This window comes from Myodes glareolus, chromosome 11, assembly GCF_982192425.1.
Source record: "Myodes glareolus chromosome 11, mMyoGla1.1, whole genome shotgun sequence".
Classification (NCBI taxonomy): Eukaryota; Metazoa; Chordata; class Mammalia; order Rodentia; family Cricetidae; genus Myodes; species Myodes glareolus.
In genome coordinates, this window is record NC_142036.1 from 71756190 (window position 1) to 71768323 (window position 12134).

Genomic DNA, 12134 nt, shown 5'->3' on the forward strand with positions numbered 1-12134 from the left:
TTCGTCAATGTTTACTGGGCTTCCATGTAGATTTTAAGGTAGATCTGACCAGACAGAGGATGGATATTAAGCTACTTACCGAACTCTGAGCCATCAAGTAAGCCATGAAGGAAATTCTCAAAAACTCCTGAACAATAAAATAGAATGAAGTATTGTGAAGCTTCTAGAACAAACCCAGGCGAGATGAGCATCTGGGAGGAACTTAAGGGATTTAGACACCTGACAGCACGTTTGCGCAGCCACTCTGAAAGTTGACTATGTTAGAACCATCTGCAGATGCTTTCCAAATATGGGCTCCTTCATGTAACCAAGCAGAAATGTATTCACTGTTACGCTATTTCATCAAATTTGTAACTTGTGCAGTATAACTTCTACCTGCAAAATGGATGTTCAGCTAAATAAAATGGTCCTAATTAACTTTGTTTCTTCTTAAATTTAGATAGGAAACATTGCTGTTACAATTGACATTACATTTAATTTTGGAAATTTGCGTCTAAACTAAACAAGCACTGAAGTTCAGCCTGGGGATAAAGCTCAATGCTGGAGTTTCTGCCTTGTATGCAAAGGCCTAGCAATCCCCAGGAATAACCAAGTAAATAATGAAATATCAGAAGTGCCCTAAAAGTCAAAATCCTGGAATAAGTTCTAGACTTGATCAGTTGCTTACATTTTTGTCCAACTACAAAAGAAGCCTCTTCTGGAAATAATTTCCATAATTCAGAGACTAAAACAATAGCAGTCTATAGCACGCAGTTCTGCCAAGTATCTGGGAGAGCCAGTCTTTACTGCCGGGGTGACCAGACCTGGAATCAGCTGGGAGACATGTTTCTGGGTGCATCTTTGAGGGCGTTCCCAGAAGAGGTGAACTGAAGGAAAAGCAATTCTGCATGTGGGTGGAACAAACATACGGGCAGGAGTCCCAGACTGAACAAAAGGAGGAATGGAGAAATGAAACTGAGAGCCAGAATTCACCTCTCCCTGCTGACACGAAACAAACATCTTGTGCCGCCACCTACACACCGCCCTTGACCGTGCTGGGTTCAACACACCCCTCCCTCCTTTCCTTAAGTGATTTCTGTCAGTTAATGAGAAAAATCATGAACACACATTCACTAATGACATTCCAACCAAAGTTGGCATGGAAGGTCAGCTCACTCAAAGAAGTCTACAATTAAAGACATAAATAATCACTTAGGGGCTGGAGGGAAGCTCGGCAGTTATCCCCACATGCTGCTTGCTCTTCCGAGAACCTGCGTCAGGCTGCTCATAGCTACCTGCAAGAGCTCGGGGGACCCAACCTTTCTCCTGGTCCTTGTGTGTACCTATGCTTACACAGATGCATACATATGAATGAACATATAAATCAGTATTTTAAAAAGAAAGGAAGATTTAATGTCTCTGACAACTGAAAAGGCTATGACTTAAGTCTACATATTGCTGGCTTTACAGTGGGAGGTTATCACAAGTTATACAATTAAAGAGAAAACACAGCACTAGAAACTGGAAAGAACCTTTCATTGACTTTGTAATGATTTTCCAAAAGACCAGTATTAGATCATCTTTAAAGACTTACTTTTGCCAACTCAAAAACTATTTTCAAAGAATTATAATTTACATATGCAAAACTACTGTTCTTTTTGCTTAAAAGAGTAAATGCTAGAAAATCAAGGAACTATTTCTAATAATGGTTCATAGACATTCGTTTATTTAACACAGCAGCAATAATTTCCTGATCCACCAATCCCAAACAGACTTTCATTTCATAAATGACTGTTCAAATTAGCAAAGTGTTAGCGAGAAAACTGATCAGGCCAAGGGAACTGCTGCAGAGAGGGCAGAGAGCGGGAGAGAGCATAGCTCACGAGTGGACAGATCATCATCTGGGCAGGGCCGGCACCTCTGTGAGCAGCTCCGCTGTGAGCAGCTCCTCTGTGAGCGGCTCCTCTGTGAGCAGCTCCTCTGTGAGCGGCTCCTGTGAGCAGCTCGTGCCTTTCACTTTAAATGGTGACTGAAGTAGTAAAGGGACTTCATTTACATTTCGTACCCCATATCATTTAAATGAATGAGACACAAAAAGGCTACTGGCTTCTATCTACAGGGCCCAGCTAGGAAGAGCCCTAGACAGGAAGAAAGGGCACCCCTCATTATCATAACACTGCTCCAGACTGTTGTGCAGGCCACAGAAGCAAACAGATGTTCAAAATCCTAACTAGCTGACCACCCGGCCACATACAGCAGCGTCTCCTGGCCCAGGAGATAAGAAATCAAAGCAGGACTCACACTAGGGCTGTGTGGCTCTTTTCTTGAACAAATGTGCAGTGGCTCTCCCTCAGTCACGTGGCCTTTGTCCCTTCTATTATTTGAACAGTTTCCCAGTATTTTATTTCTCTAGTAGTCTTTACTTAACAAAGGGAAGATGACTGTCAACCTGACTATCCATTCACTATCACCTAAGTGAGTTCCCCCTACTCTATCCGACCAAACTAAACTTTATGTCTGTTAGTATGCACCGCACAAAATAAACTAAACTTTATGTCTGTTAGTCTGCACCATACAAAATAAACTCAATTCAGTTCTATCCACAATAAAAATATTCTGGACATAACATTGATGACAATACAATTTTGTCCTGTGACTGTAGGCTTTTTACTAATTGGACCAATGTCCCTGTTAGCTTGTAAGCTTGTGAAGGGCATAAATTCCATCGGTTGCTTAGCATCTCGTGTGTCTGGCCACTAATACGCAGTGAAGTGATGGCCATGGAGAACAAGAGCCGTCAGTCATTCCCCTTGTCTTGCCAGCTCCTTCCCCATCAATCTGCCCAGAGCCTTTCTCCATAAGCTACTGTCATGGCCAGGGGCCTGGGGACTGACCTCTGTGGACTGTCTCCCCTGAGCTTCCTAGCTACCTGGCTCACTGAGGGTGTCTGCCAGTAGCAGAGACCTGTTGGAGGAGAGACACCGTGGTATTACCTCACAGACTCCCTTCCTACCCCGCAGTGGTTCCGAGATTCCACAGGACACTGATCGACAGCCTTCGCTCAGCTGCCTTCTCAGGTGGAGGAGCAGGAAGGGCTCCTGCCATTCATCCCTGGGAGCTTCGTCACCCTTTAGTGTCAGTGACATTGCTGCCCACATCTCTGTACCTAGATCCTTCATTAAATTAAGATGTATCATCTGCTAATACAGCACTTTAAGTTACTAAGACCCCAGTCCTTAGAAAAAAGAAAACATGCTTCACATACTTAATATGAGGCATAAACTCCCTGCTTCATTCTAAGGGCAAAGCCAGGCAGTTTTCAGATAGTCATTCAGAGGACTTCAGTTGATGCCAAGAGTAAGAGAAAAATGTATGAGAATTTGAAAACTAGAACAATGTTTATGTTTTCAAAATCTTTAGGAAAATTATTCTGCCTCTCGGAGAAATATTAGTTCTCCTTCATTGTGGAAACTCATTACATGACCAGTAACTCCTAGAGAGCATCAGCACACATCTGGGGAACCAAACAGAGTTCAAGTCCGGAGTCAACCCAACCCAGGACATAGCAACAACACTTCACAAAATAAGCACCAAACAAAACCGGTGTCATCAATAACAAGGTAAGAAACGTAACAGGGTTAGCATTGACGCCTTCTCTTGGCAAGTTTAAGACAAGAGCAACTCTCAAGCCAGGATCTCGCTCCCCATCCTCTATCCTACCTCTTTTCTTTCCTGCGATCTACGTCTAGGAACTTCTGGTCCGCACTTAGAGTGCGTACCCATTAGCACCCCATGGAAACTCAGATTTACACTGTCCCACTGATGGGTTGTCAACACATTCCTCTCTGCTGCTGCACAACACTTTAACACAAATAAGAGAATAAGTTTTTTCTTTGAAGTTTCTTCTTACTCCGAGCTTGTCGTCTACCCGCAGAACAGAATGGAACACATACAAAGAGCTGCTAATTAGCAGCTAGAAAACGGATCATTTTGCTTACACAGGTTTGTTATGAATTTCCAAAATAATGCCTCTTTCCAAGCACAAAACATTTATTTGGTTGTCAGCACGGCTTGGACAATGGGAACTTGATACAGACTCCAGTTTACAGCATCTCAGGAATGCCCGCATCAGCCAACCTTTGCCACCGTGGCAAACTGGGGAGAAAAACAGCTCAAAGAATTGGTGTTAGCTCACGGTCAAAGGGTTATGCCCATGGTCACTTGATCTGGCTAGTTCTGTGCCACCATGGGGCACAACAACGTGCTGGGGAGACGGGAACAGAACTCCTGGCCTCAGAGTAGTCAGGAAGCAGAAAGAGGGATGAAGGGCCAGGTGGGTCACCTAAGCCCCTGAAGACACCAGCATTCCCATGATCCCACCATCTCTCAACAAAGCCACTGCTGGGACCAAGCCTCTAGCACATGAGCCTTTTGTGGGGAACATTTGCTCAAACCACATCTCCTTCAGCAAATACCTCTATTAAAGTATTTACGCAGCTTCTAAAAAGGTACTATACATTTAGATAAGAGCTTTCATACTATCTCTCTTGATCCTTATAAATTGTGGGACAGGAAGGGCTCCTTAGGGAAGGGGACAAGCAGAAATGGTTAGCATCATGACAGAAGGGGAACATCTTTGCTTAGAATCAACAATGTTAATGATTCCCAAAACCCACTTAATAGAGAGCCTACAAGTAACCAAAGGACATGCCCCTCCCACCCCAGCACAACAAACACTATCAACTGTCCATAGGATGTCATCTACATCAAAATAAAAACCTAAGCTGGAATGACTTTTCTTTAAAGAAATGTTTTGTTTAACTTATACATAGAAAAACCACTTGTGTGAAATCAGTGGGCTTTGGGGACAGGGAATCACAAGAATGTGTCGAATGGCAGGAAAGATATAGGGACAATGATCTTTCCACACCAACAGTGATAACTGACTGGCCGGCCTAGCGCTGCCAGTGTTAACTGCACATGCTACTGCCCAAGTAATCTAAGACCCAAAGACGAACAGGAGGGAACTTGGGCATTCAGGCAGCTTATAGTCTAGCCGGAGAGATAGCCACACAGCGCTAAAATATCCACTCACTGGTGTCCCATTTGCGTGAAGGCAGTGAGTTTGGTTCTATGGGAACCGCAAAGGTGAATGAAACAGACTCTAGGGAGGAGACCTGTGCAGCACAGGCGTGCAGGCTTCAGAGGAAGAAAACCTGAGTGCCGAGGACTGGGCCAAATTAAATGCTACAGGAATTTCAAGGAGCGATAAATGACTCCTATCTCAGGAAGAGCTGGGGACAAAGCAGGGACTGGGGATTGAGACACGCAGCTTTTAAAGGTTATGCAGGACACGGGCATGCAACAGTCTGCAATGGAAAGACATTCTGAATGAGGATCAGCTGTGTGTAGAAACAGAGCAGCAAAGCAAAGGGAAGCAAGTGAGGCGCTCTGAGGATGTGGGTACACAGTTGGTACACAGGATTTCGGGGTGGATCTCACCATATGCGAAGGGATTATAGGAAGTCTAACCACAGACACGACACGGGTCTCAAGGGTTTTGCGACTTAGAGGAAAAAGAACATAAGAGAAAGTAGGACAGACTTTCTTAAAAGAGTTTTAACGTCAGTGATGGAAAGGAAAGGAAACTCGGTTTATAATTAGAGAAGAGATAATTCTGAAGGGCAAACAGGGCTCTGCCAGGCTGTTCCAGATAATACAAACTGATGACAGCCACGGAACAGCCAAGCCCGAAACAGCTCCTGGAGTCAATCCACTTCTGGTATCTTCTTAGATATTGAAAATGAAAATGAAATTTATGCCCTGGCAATGCTGAAGCATGCATGGGCAGCCTGAATATGGAGGTTCTGTTGAATTTTTCCATATTGGGTTTCATGGTCTAAGTTGATAAGGACAACTGACCAGGTCTCTTTCTCAAGAGGACACCAGTTCTCATTACAGATGGTTGTGAGCCACCAGGTGGTTGCTGGGAATTGAACTCAGGACCTTTGGAAGAGCAGGCAGTGTTCTTAACTGCTTAGCCACCTCTTCAATTTTCAAATAAAACTAAATCTCAAGAACTAAGCCTTGAAAAACATTTTAACAAACTCACAGAGAAATGATCACACACACCCAAGCTCTCTTGGGCATCACTTTGACGTGTCTACTGTTTGACAGTGTTAGTCTGCCCCTGCTTTGAGGACAGAACCCAGGACCTCACATATGCAAAGTACCCGTTCTACCAGCTGCAACTCTCCTGAACTGTAGATCAGTGTGTGCTCACTACCTGTGTCGGTACTGGCACACACAGCGCATGTGCAATGATCCTAACTCTGACTCTACTGAGCACTGGGGTGGTCACAACGGTCAAGACTAGCATAGGTCAGCACAAAGACAGACGGGGTCCTTTCGCAAGTCACCTGGAGAAGTTAGGAAGGCCGAGAATAGTCTCTCTGGGTTCAAAACATGACTCCTCACTGTCCACCCCAGCAGAAACCAATGGCTAGACAGTCACTTGTTGGGCGTGAGAACTGACACACCTACTGTAAATATCATTTATCATAGAATCACTGGCATTATTAACTTTAGCTTAAATGAGTTGAATTCGCTAAGGCTGAACTCAGCAAACCACGACTCGGACATTATCAGGGACCTCGAAGCAGAGGTTCCAACCACAAACTTTAAACTCAGTCACAACTGATGAGAACTTCAGCTATGGCATATTGCAAATATGGGACTTTGGGATCAGATAACTCCTCTGCTTTAAAAAGGGAAAGGCATGCTATATAGTAGAGCAATCATCTAAAGGATAAACTAATTTTATAGCCTGCCTTACTAGGATACTCAATTAAAACAACAAGTACATTAAAATGTTTAATACCCATATTAATGAGGCTCGCCTACCAGCAACAAAAAATCATTTATAGCTTGCCAAAAAAACTAGATTTAAGCCATTTGATAATTAAATGTCAACGGCAAAGCTGAAATAATCAGTAAAAATTTATTTGCAAAGATATTTTAACTTTCCATTATGTTCCTAGAAGCCCAATATGTGTACACATTTTTCTAGACACAACTGTTGTAGAAAAAGCATTAGAAATAGATTCAAAACGGAGAAACTACCAATGTTTACATTCTGTGTCAGAGAAAGATACTTACTATTGTAGCCATACACTTGACCAAATAAGCTATTATATTTATTTTCTTGACTTTAAAACAAAGGAAATAGTGGAAAATAAAATTTTCCCAAAACTACATTTTCCAAAAAGCCAATTTCTCCTACTTACTCCTACTCAGTTTCATTAACGAATATTTTCTGGGTGTTTGCTAACATTTTGCTATTAAGAGTTGAACAACAGTCAACATGTGTAAATAACCATGAGCTACCTAAATATATTTAGATACTAAAATTTTTCTAGAATAAAAATTGATTTCATTACTTTTAAAAGTACCTTTCGTTTTTATAAATACACATGTTTATCATCAAAAGTTCACTGCATAATTATGATCTCTAATGACCAATCTAAAAATAATTTTAAGACAGAAAGTTTGTCTATGGTATAGTTTATTTTTATATAAACTAACAGCAATACATCAAAGAAAGAAAAAAAACCAAACTTTTAGGATTTACCTGCAATAGGAATATTCTGTGAAACAGACAACTGCACATCTCCTGTCCCTGGTGGCATGTCGACAACCAAATAATCCAGCTGACCCCAGTCGACCTAAAAAACAAGAAGATATAAATATTGCCACTGCATAACAATTTCTGTGAATGTTGACATAAAATTAATATATAACTAACATACCTAAGACAACAGCTACCGTGAGCCCCCTCTGGGGACCAATGCTGGGCTGTGTGCTAAGGGCACACGGGTGTGTACATGGCAGACACACACAGATGGTAGAGACACTGCCTACAGGATCAGCTTTGAATGACAAGCTTAAGTGTCCATATGACAGGGCACTACATACACATAGTCATAGCCTCTTTTACTACAGATAAGAGGGCACTACATACACATAGTCATAGCCTCTTTTACTACAGATAAGAGGGCACTACATACACATAGTCATAGCCTCTTTTACTACAGATAAGAGGGCACTACATACACATAGTCATAGCCTCTTTTACTACAGAAAAGAGGGTACTACATACACATAGTCATAGCCTCTTTCACTACGGTCTTCTAGGCACGATACATCATTTATTTTCACTGGATATACCTTACATTTTGTCTAAGACGATCTGAACTTTTTGTCCCACAGAAGTTTTGCTTCATATTTATTTGTTGGTTTTAGTACAGTATTTCTTATGCAAATAATTTTTGTTATTTTTCCATAAAAATAAACACACTAATAATGAAAAATAATAACTGGTAAATTATTTAATTTTAATATGATTAATTTCCCAATACCAGTACTAGTTGATTCTTTCTTTGTAGGCACTGAGTTTTAAAGGACTCACCACCATATAACCAAGTCTGTAATGCCAACTTCACTTCAGAAACATCCTGCGCTCGTTTCTCCTCAGCTAGGACTTTCCTTGGCTTCTCTGTCTCTGTAGAAGGCCTGGGATCCTCTTAGCTACCTAAACTAGAAATCTGACCTCATGACTGATGCTTCTCTTTTTCTTTTCCTCACTGCCCTAGCCACTGACTTACTCTGTCTAATACAACTCTCTGAACCACACCCACTTCCTCCTTCTACCATCAAGAAATAAGGCCACAACCGTCCATTATCTGTTCTGTCTGTCTATGACTGTCAATCTAGGGTGTCCCTAGCAACACACACACACACACACACACACACAGAGAGAGAGAGAGAGAGAGAGAGAGAGAGAGAGAGAGAGAGAGAGAGAGAGAGAGCGCTACTGGACTAGTACTTAATTGCTCTTAATTGCTTCTGTTGCTCTTAAAGTCTGAGTTTCTGCTCCCCAAACTGCCTGGTCTTTTTTAGTGACCCCACCTCAGCTCAAAATTCACTTCCTTGGGGAACACTGCCCAAGTCCACTAGACTAGACTGAGTACTCACTGTGCATGTCACCAAACACTTTATCACTTTTGTCCTTATCCAAAGAGAGTGAAAGTGCTAATATTGGGCACCTAGTTAGTAACTGACAATTAAATGCTTATAGAATTTGCGACATTACAGATTAACAGGCAGCTATCTACTAGATACAATGTTTCCAGTTCTACTTAAAGAAGGTGGTGAACTGTGACAGGAAAGCCCCTACTGACTCTCAGACACTGGAGTGATCAGGGACAGTCACCTCCTTCTGTTGCATGATCCATCTTTTGTGAAACTGTAAAGTGAGTTAAACACCTTAGCAAGAAATGGACGACACCAGAGCTGCTTGCTGCCCTTCAATAATGAAGAAACACGAGGCTTTGAGACTTTCTGTGTAATATGGAAATTGTATAAATAATTCGACATTCTGCCTCCCAAAAAGTGCAGCATGACGTTCTGCACCACTGTTGGAAGCATAAGTGGTGCGGGGTAAGCATGTGTACTCATACAGCGCAGGGTAAGCATGTGTACTCATACAGCGCAGGGTAAGCATGTGTACTCATACAGCGCAGGGTAAGCATGTGTACTCATAAAGCGCAGGGTAAGCATGTGTACTCATACAGCGCAGGGTAAGCATGTTCACTCATACAGCGCATGGTAAGCATGTTCACTCATACAGTGCAGGGTAAGCATGTTCACTCATACAGCACATGGTAAACATGTTCACTCATACACCGCAGGATAAGCATGTTCACTCATACAGCGCAGGGTAAGCATGTTCACTCATACAGCGCAGGGTAAGCATGTTCACTCATACAGCACAGGGTAATGCATCTCTTCAACATGGCGATGACAGTCTGTGAGGCAGTCAGCATTGCCCTGTGTGACGGAGATGAATAGAGCAAAGTCTCAGTCATCATGGAACCAACATTTTATTGAAGGAAACAGAGATGGGCAAGTCAGGAAGCAGCATGTGTTAGGAAGAAAACTAGAAGCATCCCTCCTATTACAAAATTATTTGGTTCCTGATTTGGAAATTTGTATCAGAGAGGAAGCGGTTTCTTAGAAATCCTTTCAGTCTGAACTGCAGACAGCAAGGGTTACAAGATCAGAAGAAAAAGATTTCCCTATGAATTTCATTGCCTGTGTTTCATTCCCAGTCATGTGGTAAAGATGCTTGCAGAGAAGGGAGCGGAGAGGCTGGAAGAAGGCCCTGCTCAAGAGCTGGTCAGGACCCTGGTCAGGGCCCGCCAAAGCAGATAGCTGAAGGAAAGCTCTTCAGCCAGAAGTCCTAGAAAGAGAGCAGCATGGCACACTGAAGGCGGCTGGGAAGGCAGTGTGGCCTTCCTAAAGTAGCACCCACCTCCACAGCCATCCACTGCTTACCTTCCCTGACACCATTTTTCTTCACAAATCCATCCATAGCTGACACTTTGTAGTGATTTGCTTCTAGAGTCCCTTGTGATTTCAAAAACAGACAGTTGTAGGAGCTCATTCCTACAAGGTCAGCTAGGGTTCCTAGATAGGGGATCCTCGGGAAGACAGGATAGAATCGGGGGGTCTGTCTGGTCACGCTGAAGCAGCCAACCAGCCCAGAGTTTATTTCAGAACTTGTTTATATACAAAAGCAGAACAAAGCACAGCACAGTCAGTCAGTTTCTAACCACAAGACCATTCCTGTCCTTGAGTGAGCAGCCTCCTCTCCAACATGTGCTTGCTGCTCGGAAGCAGCCTTGCTTTCTATCTTGATGTTCCTGAGGTTTGTCGTCAGCAGTACACTGTCTACTAGATAGAGTGTTCTTTTCTCGCAGGCTACATCAGAAGTCTCTCACAGCCCTCAAGGTTGTAAGAAAAAGTAGAGCAGGCAAGCTTGAACTCAAATGACTTCTTTAAGTCAGAAATGACTCCAGAAGGAAACTGAGTCACATGTGGGCTCCCATAGATAGTGTCATAATGATATATTATAAGAAAATAATGAATACAGATTGATTTTCAATAGATTAGAAAACGGTTACCCTAAATCTACCCTTAACTGCTGTTTGAAAGTAACTGGCCCCCATAAGCTCATAGGGAGTGGCACTGTTGGCAGGTGTGGCTTTGTTGGAGTGGTGTGGCCTTGTGGAGGAAGTGTGTCAGTGTGGGGGTGGGCTTGAGGTCTCCTTTGCTCAAGCTCAGTGTGACACTCAGTTCACTTCCTATTGCCTGTGGCCAAAGATGTAGAATTGTCATCTCCTTGTCCAGCACCATGTCAGCCTTCACGCCGCCATGTCCCACCATGATGATAATGGACTGAACCGCTGAACTGTAAGCCACCCAATTAAAGGCTTTCCTTTCTAAGAGTTGCTGTGGTCATGGTCTTTCTTCACAGCTGCCATCTATGAAACTCTCCCAGGAAGATAAAGGACATTTTCTCTTTTTCTGTCCTCATCTGAGACTGCTAGCACTGGCAGATGGGCAAGTCTCTTCATTTCAGAGAAAGCCACATGCCAAGTGCCAACAACTGATCACTGTTTTCCCTGCCATTTAAGCAGGCTGATTATGCTACTTGCAATTTCTTATTTCAGAGAACCAAGGTTCCAAGGAACTAAAAATATGTCACTGTTACAGCGGTTCATTTCAAATGACTCTCAAATTGGATTCCAACTATCTGAGAAAAGCTGGCCCAGGACCTATGCGATGCATACTGACGTTCTATAGAAAAGCTTGCTGAGTGGAACAGAGTTTAACTCCGTCAGGAGGCTCACAACCATGGCCTTCAATCAGCAGATGTGTGTGTTGGAGCCATGGCTTTGTATGTGACCTGATGAGTGCTCGTGACAGAAACTGCTCTGCTGGGGATGACAGTGACAAACTTCTGAAACCAGCTAAGAAATCAAGAGACAACTGTTGACTGTTTGTTCACGGGCCCTTTCTAGTACTCTGCACCTACGACTTGGTCGTAGTGTTTTTATGTTCACAGCATCGTGTGCAAAGACGTCTACTTGCTATTTTGATATGATTTCATTGTTGTTGCTCAATGTAAAAACATAAATTTCACTATTTTTGACAATTTCATACATTCATACAAAGTATTTTGATCATATTTGACCTCCTCCACCTAACTCCTCCAAGATTTACCCCTAAGCTCTGTCTCCCAGCCTTGTGCC

General features: G+C 42.8%; 1 protein-coding gene across 1 annotated transcript in view; it reads right to left on the reverse strand.

The window, feature by feature from the left end:
- Nubpl (NUBP iron-sulfur cluster assembly factor, mitochondrial) overlaps positions 1-12134 on the reverse strand; it is a 184552-nt gene that overhangs the window by 31804 nt on the left and 140614 nt on the right. The window contains exon 7 of the mRNA XM_048415438.3: positions 7610-7703. Coding sequence (XP_048271395.3) covers positions 7610-7703 — 94 coding nt within the window. The remainder of the gene's footprint in view (positions 1-7609; positions 7704-12134) is intronic.